The sequence below is a fragment of the Dromaius novaehollandiae genome, chromosome 17 (genome assembly GCF_036370855.1).
Source record: "Dromaius novaehollandiae isolate bDroNov1 chromosome 17, bDroNov1.hap1, whole genome shotgun sequence".
In the NCBI taxonomy this organism is placed as follows: Eukaryota; Metazoa; Chordata; class Aves; order Casuariiformes; family Dromaiidae; genus Dromaius; species Dromaius novaehollandiae.
The window spans coordinates 15906179-15919538 of NC_088114.1; the positions used below are offsets into that span (position 1 = coordinate 15906179).

General features: G+C 45.7%; 1 protein-coding gene across 3 annotated transcripts in view; it reads right to left on the bottom strand.

Moving 5' to 3' along the window:
- Positions 1-2921: 2921 nt before the first annotated feature.
- Positions 2922-13360, bottom strand: part of MORC2 (MORC family CW-type zinc finger 2) — a 46953-nt gene continuing 36514 nt past the window's right edge. For 2 of the 3 annotated variants that reach the window (XM_064522350.1, XM_026119080.2), the window contains 10 exons: positions 10622-10754; positions 10204-10278; positions 9691-10080; positions 9154-9297; positions 9005-9059; positions 8070-8211; positions 7545-7736; positions 7352-7445; positions 5916-6104; positions 2922-5115 (listed from right to left, as the gene is read on the bottom strand). In XM_064522350.1, the coding sequence (XP_064378420.1) occupies positions 5047-5115; positions 5916-6104; positions 7352-7445; positions 7545-7736; positions 8070-8211; positions 9005-9059; positions 9154-9297; positions 9691-10080; positions 10204-10278; positions 10622-10754 (1483 nt within the window). In that variant the 3' untranslated portion in view covers positions 2922-5046. Of the gene's footprint in view, positions 5116-5915; positions 6105-7326; positions 7446-7544; positions 7737-8069; positions 8212-9004; positions 9060-9153; positions 9298-9690; positions 10081-10203; positions 10279-10621; positions 10755-13360 lie in introns of those variants that run through there. The other variant, XM_064522349.1, reaches the window with a different exon arrangement.

The following is a 13360-nucleotide window of genomic DNA, read 5'->3' on the forward strand; positions in this document are numbered from 1 at the left end:
CGCGGCGCTCGCCCGGTGGCTGAGCCCTGCGGCTTGTAGTGCCATCGCAGCTTGCTCGGGGTGGCCACAACTTTGAAAGCTGCTTGTTTCCTCCGGCCGCAGGGACACCCCATTAGCTCTGACTTGCCTCACTCCTCTCTGAAAGGATGAGATATGGAAACCAAGGGCTGTGGGCTCAATCTACCACGCAAATGCCCTTGCTGACTGGCACCAACCCTCCCTTCTTGAAGACCTAGCCAGGACTTGCTCCAGTGAAGGAGCAGCAGATAGAGCAGAAGAGAGGACTGAGTATGCCCCACTCCATCAGGGAGAAGAGCTCTGTCACGTAGCCGAAAGCAGGCTGTGCCCCAAAGCCCAGCTGGCGCTTGCTGTGAGCCCCGTGTACCACTTGCAAAAAGGAAAGTGTCGATCCTGTTGCCATAAACTCTGTACCTGATGCCTATGACAGGGAGTTTAAAGTCTCTGCTCAGGGAACGGTAGCAATAGATGAGCTTCCAAAGATGATGAAGAGCAGTGGATGTTGTCTACCTTGACTTCAGCAAGGCTTTTGACACTGTCTCCCATCACATCCTCATGAGCAAGCTCAGGAAGTGTGGGCTAGATGAGTGGACAGGTGGATTGAGAACTGGCTGAATGGCAGAGCTCAGAGGGTTGTGATCAGTGGCACAAAGTCTAGTTGGAGGCCTGTAGCTAGTGGTGTCCCCCAGGGGATCCAGTCTGGTTCAACTTACCCATTAATGACCTGGATGAAGGGACAGAGTGCACCCTTAGCAAGTTTGCTGCTGAGACAAACCTGGCAGGAGTGGCTGATACACCAGAAAGCTGTGCTGCCACTCAGAGAGACCTGGACATGCTGGAGACATGGGCAGAGAGGAACCTCCTGAAGTTCAATACAGGCAAGTGCAGGGTCCTGCCCCTAGGGAGGAATAACCCCATGCACCAGGACAGGTTGGGGGCTGACCTGCTGGAAAGCAGCTCTGCAGAGAAGGACTTGGGAGTCCTGGTGGACACCGAGTTGACCACGCGCCAGCAAGGTGCCCTTGTGGCCAAGAAGGCCAATGGTATCCTGGGGTGCATTAGGCAGAGCATTGCCAGGAGGCTGAGGGAGGTGATCCTGCCCCTCTGCTCAGCCCTGGTGAGGCCACACCTGGAGGGCTGTGTCCAGTCCCGGGCTCCCCAGGACAAGACAGACATGGAGCTACTGGAGCGAGTCCAGCAAAGGGCTGCTAAGATGATGAAGGGACTGGAGCATCTCTCATGTGAGGAAAGGCTGAGAGAGCTGGGCCTGTTCAGCCCGGAGAAAAGAAGACTGAGGGGGGATCTTACCAGCATGTGTAAGTATCTGAAGGGAGGGTGTAGAGAGGATGGGGCCAGACTCTTCCCAGTGGTGCCCAGCAATAGGACAAGAGGCAACAGGCACAAACTGAAACACAGGCAGCTCTGTTTGAACACGAGGAAAAACTTCACTGTGAGGGTGACAGAGCACTGGAACAGGTTGCCCAGCGAGGCTGTGGAGTCTCCTTCTCTAGGGATATTCAAAACCCGCCTGGACATGATCCTGTGCAACATGCTCTAGCTGACCCTGCTTGAGCGGGAGGGGTTGGACTAGATGATCTCCAGAGGTCCCTGCCAACCTCAACCATTCTGTGACCTGCACACATAGGGCTGTCCCCACCGCACTCAGAGACAGGCTCATTTCAATGAGCTCAGGTGTGCTTGTTGCACACTGACAGCAACTTGAGGTTGCAAAATAAGCCGGATGCTTTAGCAAGGGAAGCAACAAAGAGGATTACAGTTCTGCTGATGGTGCCAAGCTCCCCCATGCCATGAGCTACAGCGGGTGAGTTTGAAGACAGTCTGCTGGAAAGCCCTGCAAAAAAGCTCAGATAAGGGGAGGTAGGGGCTGCGATACAGTGCAACACTGCTGAAGGGGAAAACAGGCAGCTGACCCATTTGCTTTGCCCTGTAGTGCTCCAATACCCACCCTCCCTGCTCCCAGGGACTTGTGCTGCTACTGGACAGAGCTTAAGCAAAGCCCTTCCTGGCACTTGCATGGGTTGGGAGGTTTCTGAAGACAGCAGAGAGGCACTGCCAACACAACACTGCCTTTGTAAAGCAGCTCCTGTAGATGTTGCATTCATCTTTTTCCTTCTGCTGCATTGAGACTGAGACAAAACTGACCAGGAAGAAGACCCAAAAGATCAAGTTAACCCCCCCCCCCCCCCCAAATTCCAGCCTCATTTTTAGATACCTGAACTAGCAACCTTACTGATACACACACACATGCTATGAAGCATCTAGGCGATGGCTGGCAGAAGAATTTCTAGAACTGACTACCAAAATGGGCTTAAAGGAAGGACTGTTAGTCTTATGAAGTAATCATGGAAAAAGGTGAACATTGTACAATGTGCAACTCATGTACTAACATGTCTTTCTGCTACAAGAAAGACTTATCTGGAAGCAGAGAGGAGGACTGAGGGGACTGGGTACCATGTGATATCAACCACTGAACTGGAGCATGAAGGTCAAGCTGCCTAGGATGTATCAGGCAAGATACTGTCAACTGGCAGCTGTAATGGCCTCCAAGGCTGCAAAAAGGGACATTCTTGTTATACGCAAAGAAAGAATCCTTCACACTCAAGTAATCACGTACTGGAGTGCGCATGCAGAAAGGTGGTGCAATCTCCAACCTTAAAGGTTTTCAAAGCTCAGCTGGAGAAGGCCCTGAGCAACCTGATTCCAGCTTTAAAGTGAGCCTTGTTTGGAACAGAAGGTTGTTAAATGACCTCCAGAGACCCTTTTGTTGTTATGACTTTTTTAAGGCATTAGTAAAACCTCTGTTAAAAATGCTATGAATAGGTCTAGTTACCAAGGCTACAAAAATTCAAATTGAAACAGGTGCAGAAAAGGACTACGGGGAAGACTGAGAACAAAACCTTGTTTTATTAGCAGCTAAAATTTCCTGGCTTGCTTTTCCTAGCAAAATGGAAGTTGAGAGGGGACAATTACACATCAATTGCACTGATGAAAGTAATTCCAGAGAATAAATGCAAGTCAGTTAAAAATATCTGACACAAGATCAAAGAAATAAAATGCCATAAAGAAGTTAAAACTGGAAACCAGAAGTTTCCAGGGAACAAGGGAATGAAATTCTAACACCTTTCTAATAGGAGAGCAGGAGTAGGGGATCGAACGGTTTCAGGAAGCTCAAGAAAGCTGTTAGAAGAGCTGTTTTCTCCAGATTGTATACTCCTGCAGTTGCACCATCTCCGAACTGTATTTTAATTAAATCTGGTTCTTCAGAATTTCTGCTGGTCTCCTGGAAAGGGCGAAGATTTCTTCTCAACTTGATACATAATTAAGCTGCTAGAGAGGGATCCTTTTCCTCTGAAGCACCAGCAGGCAATCACAATTAAAGAATGCCTTTAATATTAGTAAGGAACTTGAGAAGGCTGGTGGTGACTGCTCCATTTGAGTAACGCTGCTACTCTGTCTAGAAAAGGGTATTGAGGGGAAGAAGGGGGCAGGGATGGGACTTCTTACCCTCATGTAGAGTAGGATATTAAGGCCCATGTCCTAAATGAAAGCAATCAAGTCTTAAATTCTATGCTATTACAAGGACCTGGGACACAGGTAATAAGTGTCTTCCCTCTTTTCTGCTCTTTTCCTATGCTTTGTAGAACTTGGGAGTTCTTCAGTACTATAATAAACCTTTAGTGTTTGAGTTGTTCTGTGCAATACATGTTTAATTTGGGATTATCTGCAGAACATCTGTTGCACATTCGACTGTCATCAGAAGAACCCCAGTGGTCCATTTTGTGTTCCTAAGGGTGGGCGCATCTTGGTCACATGGCGTTTCTTCAGACCACTGGGCTGTAGAGGATTTGGGTTTTCTGAACACTTAGTTCACAGACATTATGTCCTAGCAGACAATCTTACAGAGAAGAGAGCTAACTGATGCACTCAAACTGAGTTATCTTTGCTTCAAGTGGTCTGCTAGGAGCTGTAGTACAGCCTCCAACTGGGAGGAAAATGGAAAGGAGATGTCCTTGTTGCTGACCTAAGGCCAGATGCAATTCAGTGATGCAAGGCTCCAAATCCTTGTGCTCTAATTAAAATTACCTGGGAAGACCAAGTTGAGCAAAGCAACACAAACCTGAAAGAGTGACGTTAGAACAGACTGTCACTTTATTTTCAGCTGGTCAAGGAGTTCTTCTGTCCTTGCAAATTATGCCTCAAAGGAACAGCAGCAAAAATGTGCAATAAAGTGACTGCTAGAAAAGAATTTGAACTCCAACTCTTTCTCCCTCTGATGATCGCAACTCACTGCTAGCAGCCTAGCAGGTCAGACTCCTTAAAAATGATCCTTGTCCTCAGAGAAACATTAACATCTTGAACTGCTCCACCTGCTCACAGAAACCTGATGTTCAGGAACTTCATTACACTAATGCTATTTCCTCCCAGCTTTGTCAGAACCCTCAAGATTTCATCCCATCCCATCAAGCCCACACAGAAAATGTTTTGTCCTCCTCTGTGTAGCTCTAATTCTTGACTTGGCTTTCTCTAGCCCAAGGCTGGTATCTCAAAGTCTACGTCCTGACCTCCTGTTCCATAACTCAAGGCCTCAGTATTTTTAAGTTGTTGTCAGAATCTTTCTTGAGACAATCTACAAGGCAGGATGTTCTGATCTTCTGGGTTTAGCATATCAATATAGCCCAGATGCAAAAAGTGTACTCACACTTTTACCTAACAACACTCAGCAACCCTCCCGTCATACCAGGCACAGTTCCCATTTCTTTTAAAAATAAATATTTATAAACAGAAGGAAGAGATTTGAAGAACTACAATGTTAAAAACATTCCTGCCAACAGCACAAATGTCTTTTTCATGTATAATCACAAGAACAAGTTGTACACCAACACAACACAATTAGTCTAAAAACCCTCCCCTCTCGATGGCTGCCACAGTTCTCCACTGCAGGAATCCACATGTCTGCTTACAGCAACCAACTCTTCTGCATTTCTCCAGGGTCTGTAACGGGGCTGCTCAGTCTCCTTTGGTGATTAGGTCCTCGATATATGCATCCAGCTCATCATCTGTATTAATATCAATGTCCTGAAACCAAAAGCACAAGAAATACCAGTGAAAAAGTGAATCTTGAAGGACAATGTAAGAATGGAAAAAATGGAAATCCTTCCCAAACAGCTGCACCGCATCCTCTGCAATATCAGTCATGATCAGCCTTTAGGTCCTGACTTCCAGCACTCTCCAGGAGTGAAGTTTTATCACTGCTGTGAAAGCACGACCAGCTTTCCTTTGTCAGAGCTTGACTGGTGGACACAGTGCCTGGAAACCATTCATCCGCTTGATGCTCAAGCAATACATTCAAGTAATAAACATACTGTGCTGATCAGGGCCAGGTTAGTATTTTCTGAGCTACGACACACATTTTCCCAATAGTGAACAACTGCTTCCATCTGCTCATAACTTTTCCTTTGGGTGGTCTTAATTTTGTTTCAAGTAGCGTGGCAGAAATTCCCTCCATAACACTTTAATACCATCTACAGAAAACTGCCTACGCCCAGGAAATTTCTCCTGCACTCCCATGTTTCACAGAGCAAAGCAAAAAATAAAGAGAAATGGCACACAAAGTATATGCCATGAAAAAAATCAGCTATGAAAATTAATACTCATCAGGAACACCAAAGCCTAGGTCTCAGAAGGTAGGCAGCCGTAGCACTCAGGCACTTAGCTACTTCTGATGGTCTGTGCCCAAGTTGCACTGAACTGAGAAAGAGCTCAAGTGCAGTCAAATCCTGGACTAAGACATCTCAAGTGTCGGGATTGGTCTGAATGTGGTGGTGAAGGATGCTAATGTTGAGGCTGTTCTGGTTTAGCATCCCTTTCTCACCCACCTCCTGCACTTTCTGCAACAGTGCCACGATGTTAGTCCTCAACTTCTGCAGTTTCTCTTCTGTTTCCTTCAGCTTTTTCTCTGAGTTGCGGAGGTTTTCTTCGCAGGCTTTGGCCCGGGCATCGGCACGTGTCTGATATGAATTGCACAGGTTCTGCAGACCTACTTCATATTGTTTGAAATATTCTTTCTGTAGAAGACAAAAAGCAGGAGACAATGCATTAGGAAAAAGCACCAAGTGTAAAGGGAAACTCCAGCACATGTACCTTCTAAAAGAATCTAGCTACTGCATACTGTGACTGAACTACATGTGCCTAAACTATTCCTCTGCTTCCTCTGGCTACATTAGTCACCATTTCACACTTCCATTTCTGATTTGCCTACTGTAGAAAGCAAAAAAACAAAACGAAACAAAAAACCACACACCACAGATAGGTTTTCCTACTCCTCAAAGACTAGAGCCGCAACAAAAAACGATTACATTTAGATTAAGGATGTAGCATACTTTAAATAGTCCAAAAGCACAACTACACTGTAGAAAGAGCTAGACAGCTTCAGTATGCAGTTAACTCCTTAGTACAGACCACCACAGACAGCACAGCTTTCTGTGAGGTAAATTCACAAAACAAGCCAACGTGTTATGTGAAAGCAGCATGACCAGCAGCTCAAAGTGGACTAACCAAATTAATAGAGAGAAAAGAGGAAGAGATAGTGCAATATATACATGTAGAGGGAGGAAGCAGGATACTTTGATGACTACCAAATAAGCAGTTCCTGGTGGCGTTTGTCACCCACAGACACCTCTCGCAAAGCTATTCCCTTTGCTGTTTGTCCATATGCCAGAAAAGAAAAGACAGCTCAGAGAATCAAGTACCACTTCTCTGCATATCAGCCTGCCATAGGACGCATGCTGAATCACAGGCAGGCACTACGCTGCTTTGCATTTTGCCTCTATCAAGGCAGCTTGGTCATCTGGAAAAGTATGAGGTGCGGTTGGTTCCTCTCTTCATTCTCCCATTTTTGAGATTGCCTCTAAGTAAGTTACATTTATAAGGTGGGGGGCAAAATGAATAGATGCACCTACATCCCACTTCTAAAAGCCTCTAACCTAGACTGTCTTCTTTAAAAGCTTAATGGCAATGGACAAGAAATTAGGATAGGAGCAGCCAACAGCTTTCTCACACAGCTCTAAGCTAAAAAAAACCCCTCTCTGCATGAGACAGCAGCTGTTGGAAGAATGAAGGCACACTTGATACCTCTCCTCACATTTTTTCAGCTACACCGGTCTGCTAAGGACCCAAGTAACCTTTCAAAAGAGTGCAATCTTGCATCTACACAATGCACATTTGCAGCAAGAATGGAATGTGTGTGTGCGTGTGTGTGTGGGGGAGAGGACAGGGGACAAAACCCACCTTTTTGTAGGCATACTGAACTCACCAAGGGAAAAGCCATCAACTCTTCAGAGCTCATGGAACTCAGCTCCTTCTTGGAGATGGGAAAATTTGGAGGTAAGAAGTACCGCAAACAATTCCTATGCAGGAAAGAAAATAAAGCCAGAGTCTGAGTTTAAAATATCTGTTTGAAGACTAAGTCAGAGAGCAGCAGCTTATAAGAATCACCGTGAACCCACCGAAGGATCTGAACTAGTAAGTCTACTGTTTCTTGGCTGCTGCTGGGACCAGTGGTGTCTGGCTCAATTCTGATACAGTCTGAGGTAGAAGGTTCAGCTGCAATAACCTCCTCTTCCTGCTGTGTGTCTGGAGTCTGGTACTCTGGAGAGGGAGGCTTCATCAACCTCACATCCTCACTGCCCTTCTCTACCCTGAAAAAAAGAAATCAAGGGGAAATGACATACCCTTTTCTATGTTAGTCTTACATGAAATCCTGTTAATAGCTTCATCAGAATCTTTACACAGCCATCACCCTAAAAGACCTCTAGGATTACACTATTTCCCTCCACAGGAACTGTCTAGGTGATAGGCAGACCATACTGAGTCTGTAGGGTCCACTCACTACAAAGCAGCAGGATGGTCCTGAGTACATGCTCTCTAACATGACAGCAACAGACTGGTCTTCAGCATCTGTGAAAGTAAAACAGGGTCTTCCTCCTGAAAGTAAAATGAGTCTCCAAAAGCCAGTAGCTAAAGATAGTTACCAGCGATCTCTCGGTGTGGTGTCTGTAGGAACATAATCAAACTTCACCTTCCAGCGTACAGCGTTCTTGCCCATTTCCACAGCTGTCACACGGCCTGTGAACCACTCCTTGTTCACACGCACTTCCACATGCAGCCCTTTATCTGAAAGGAGGAAGACATTAAATGTTCACAAACATCTGGATTCTGAGAGCACATTCTGCATAATCTTTAGAGAGGACAGCACCCTCAGTTGGGAGCAAAACCTGCGACAAATCCTTCACATGCTGTCACGAACTCCCACTTTCTCATAAACTGGACGTTAATAAACCATGAAACAATATGCCATTTTCAGACAGAGGGTTGTTGATGTACTGCAGGCTGTCTGACATGCACTTTTCAGGCTTGTAGTAGCCACTAGGACAATTTGCCATGCACTCCTAGTGGATCGCTTTCCAGACATGTTCTTGGAATAAGCTGCAGAAACTAAATGAACTGCTCTAGCAGAAGATGCAACACCCTCTTAGTTACAGTCTTCCCTAGGGGTGTCTCAGCCCTTCTTTCACAGCAGTGCAGCAGGTCTAAATACAGCCCTCAGCATTTCTCTGCTAATGATGCTCCACGGTCCAGTTAGAAAGCGGGAGCATGACTTGTGTTGCAGAAGCATGACCCTACACTACACAGCCAAACACCACCCTAATTAACATAATGCAGCCCTCATTACAGATCCTGCCACACTGCGATTGCCTCCTGTTACATCAAGGGGGCTTAGCCAAACAATTTTGTTTCACGTGAATTAGAGTAGTCTCACGATCTGGGACCCAATTTTACGTACATTTTAATTCTTAAATAAAAGGTCATTAATGAAATCACATATTTAGTTGGTGACTCAAGTTTTGCAACAGCTCCTTTCCATCATCCTAGATACTGGAGAGGAGTTCAAGGGTTCAGTTCTCACCTTTCTGAGCTTTCTTCAGTTCTGCTAGCTCTTCTTCCCCTGCACTGTCTGTGAGCTATGAGCAGAGAGAACTCAGATTAGTTTTTTCCCCAGTAAGATTATGAATGCTTGACAAATACCTTCTGCTGGGGAAACTCTGCAGTTCTCACCTCTACTACCACCTCACTAGAATCCTTCTTCTCCTCTTTCACTATCACAAATTTGCCTCGTTTAGTCTTCTCCTTCTTCTGCTCCGCTTCCTCCTCAGACCCATCTTCTGCGGTATTTAAAGTCCTCTTCCGGGTGGTGGACGCCTGATGGAAACAAACTGTAGCTGTGATTCGGGCAGGCCAACAACCAAAATTTTCCTTCAGTCAAGTAAAAAAGTGCTCAGCGTCCAAGATTTTCAGTCAAGAATTTAGTTTTTAAAGGCTTTGGTGTGCCACATGACAATACAAATACTCGCTCCCACCACCCCACATCATGTTTGTGTCTGGGGAACCAGTCTGGTCTCACAGGGAAGGGATGAAACAAGTTTTCATGAGGAGTGTAGAATAGCATTATGATAGAGTAAAGAAAAACCAAAAAAGCAAAAAAAAATCTTGCCCTGCACAAGGAATACAGTGCAGATCGCATGTGACAGGGCAAGACAGGCTATGCAGAATAGTAAGTAACGAGCTAACAGTTTTCATACCATGGAGTCTCACCTGTGTACATTTGACAGCAACAGATTTCTTTAGTACTGGCACCTTTGCAGTTTTTGGACTAGGTGTCTCACGGGGGCTCTTGGGACTCTGCGGGACAGCAGAGGATGGCTTCGCTGCTGTAGCCGGTTTGGCAGGAGTTCTTAAAGTGCTGCTGGACTTTCCAGCTGTCACAGTGTGCTGGTGTGTCCTGGAAGTACTGGCCTCCTCCTTCGAGGGCACGCTTGCCAGTTTGGGAGTGCTAACAGTTGGCTGAGCTGGAGAACTCTTTTTCTGCTGACTGGCAGACTTTGGAAGAGGCTTGGATGATGGCGGTCTGCTGGGAGCGTTTTTAATTACATCAGGTAAAGGAGGAGATCGTGGGCGCTGAGGTCTGGTCAGTGACTGGGTGGTCTGAAACAAATGTGGGCACAGGAGAGAGAAAAGATGGAACAGGCAGGCTCAGTTCTGCATTACAGCTAAGAACAGCACTGAAGAGTAAAAAGACTACAGTGGTATCGCAGCTCTAGCATTTACCTCCCCTGCAGGCCGTGTAGTCACCTCCAGGGGCAGTTTCTTTAAGTCAGCTTGAGATCGAATTGGAGTGGTTTTCTAAAAAACAATCAGAAAGGTTATCTTTAAAAACTGTCAGTACTTGCCTGAACCCAACCTCTCAAACACATTTCCAGTTTAAAATCAGGACTTAAAGGTCTTTGTGTTCTGCTGTGCTGCAAGAGACATCCTTTCACATGGGCATCAGGAGTCACTCATCTTCCAAACAGGAAATGAAGTGCAAGCTGAGATGCTCGTTTCCTGGTATTAAAACCACCCCTACCCCATGAATGCCACACAGCACAGATGGCATTAGAAGCTAAGACACTACTCAGCAACATCTGTTTGCATTAGGAGGTCCCCTAAAGCTCCACTGTACTTGGCTGGAAGCCTCCAGATTCACCTGCAAAGCTTCCAGCTTTTCTTGCTGCTGGCGGATTTTCTCTGTCAGCTGCTTCTGCTTTTCTTCCTGTGACTTCAAGTCTTTCTTCAGAGTTCCCAGTGGCACTTTCTGCTTCTGCTCTGCTGCTTCACATCTGGCACCAAAAAAAATACAATACTACCTCAGCAAACACAGAAGAATCTGGAAAGTCTCACGCACACAGCACTGTCCTCAAGCCCCATCCTGAATGTACCAGCAAAACCTCCTTTCCTTTCTGCTCTTAGCCACAGTCTCAAAGAAGGAGGTTTTCTCCTTGGGAAACACATACACATTCAGACTCCAAACCTCAGGATTTAACTCTCAAAAGCCTAGCCATTAAAAAAACAATCCATTCACACTAGGAATTACTGATTCAGAGCCCAGAGCCAACTAAACAAAGCTCACAAACTGTTATGACTGGCTTTCTCTTCTGCTTCTAAACTCAAGACTTCCACAACAATTTTTCTTCCAACCAACTCACGTCAAAATATCCTGTTTGTGTTGATTTTCTTTTTATTTAGAAAGAGCATCTTATTCCTAGCAACTTGTAATTAAGGCATGTTGTTTATGTATACATTCCAACAGAAAATGCACTTGCATCCTTCCTCTTAAGGGCATAAGATTTCCTTTGCCATACACGTAAAGGGGTATTTGTTGTTCCCCTTCTGTTCAGCTTATGGCATACAAAATAGCAATAATTATCCTACTATCTCAGGTCCTATCAGATGCAGAATCCTACATGGAACAGATCTTGAGAAAGAAAAAGGCAGGTAGGAGACAAGTGAAAATGTGGATTTCATGTCTTAAAGGACACTCCTTAAAAACAATCGTTAAGAGCATACGTGTGGGCTGACTCAAACAATTGTTTACTTTAAGTGGTTACCCTGCCACTAACTGCCCAAGTTGCATCAACGTGATTACACCGTTGTCCTTCTGAAACCTGCATCGGCCTTGGATGGTACAGAGAGAGCACCACATTGACATGGCAATAGTCCAAAATTGCAGCTTTGCACCACACTGCTGCTACCAAAGCCATTGGGGCTCTAGCAGTGGTGAGAGTCCACTCTATCAGAAGTGCTGACTAACAGTCACTGCATGGAGAAAACCTTTTGCTGCTTCTGCATGAAGATCCAATCTGAAAGATAACCCAGAAGCATAACCATCTCCAAAATAAAACAAGCACGTATTGACAACACACAAATTATACTTTCCATCAAAAAAATGAAGCTAAGGAGCAGTGGGAGGATTATCTGCTTGCTGGGACAGAATTCCAATACCACCTTCAGGTGAGTGCAGAGAGATCTGGATGACAGTATCTGGAGGCTGAGTTAGGAGGACTGGCATCACCTTCAAACTTCTAGTTGAACAGATGGCCATCAGGAATGTCTCCAAGTGAAGAAATGGGAACTGAGGGGGATTCCAAGATTCATCTCGCATCACAGAACTGAGTCATGGACAGACATGTCAAGATCACCCCTTTCAGGGCAAAGGCCCATCCATGTAGGGATGACATTAGATAGAAATGCAGTGTGTAAGGACTGAGACGGCAAAGCCGAAGAGATCCAGTGGCCTTCTACATGACCTTGGGGCCAAGCTGTCAATCATTACCTGCAAGGGTGAGCCTTACAGAGAAAGGGAGGACCCTGCTTGCCTTGTGGATCACACAGAGGTCCAAGAAGCTGATGAGAGAAGATTTTACAGAGATATGTGATCCTGAACCTGTCACCTGAAGGGATCTCCCAGTCTGCAAGACACACATCCACTGTGATCAGCTTTGTCCATGGAAAGGAATACAAGTGGCGGTTTCTCCATCAGCTTGTTCTCAGCTGAACCACTACAAGAGAGTTTTTAATGGAATGATTACTCTCTCTGTTAAGGAAGCATCTGTCATCATTGCAAGCTGACTGCATGACAGGAAAGCTGCAATTCCCAAAGACAAAGCTGATCACACGGCATCATATGCAAATTCTCCAATAGGGAAAGGCAGTTCTGCAGTCACTTACGCCACTTACACCATTGCATGAATTGAAGGTGCAAACATAGTTAAAGCTATCTTTTACAGCAGAAGAAATTTTGAAAGATCTTGTAAGTTCTGCGGACAGGCAGCAATCAGACTACTCATGACATTCAAAAGACAGACTGCATCACTGGAGGCAGACCATCACATGCATCAGTGTATCAGTGCAACCAGAGAACCCATCTCAGAAAGACCTGTAACCAGCCAGGAAGCATGGTCAGGAAAGAAGCAGCTATCTTTGCAATCAGAGTAGCCTACAACTAGCACCATGACTTTGGTGATGCGCAAGGAGCTTTGTCTGACCCAGAAAGGCATCTTCAGCAGCTGCTTCAGCCACAAGCCCAGACGCTATCTGGGACACAACTGGACTGTAGGTAGAAAAGAGGAGGAAGAAGAGCCTGATGCTGAAGTCTGACACGCACGTGCTTCCTCTGTGACCAAGTGAGCAAAGGTGCAGCTTAGTACTAACCCCAACATAGACTGTGGTATCTGACAATGTAACAGGATAAGTACATTGACAGCACGCTGCTTTACGTGAAAGATAAATGGAGAAGGGCATCCAACACCAAGTACCCATGACGATGCTCCAGAGAAGCCATACTAAACAGGTCTGAAAAGCAGTTCAGTGCCACCAGCAGAAACTGAGATTTAAGTGGACACATCAGACTGGCTTGCTGAAATGAAGGTTGGGAACAGCTCAGGAG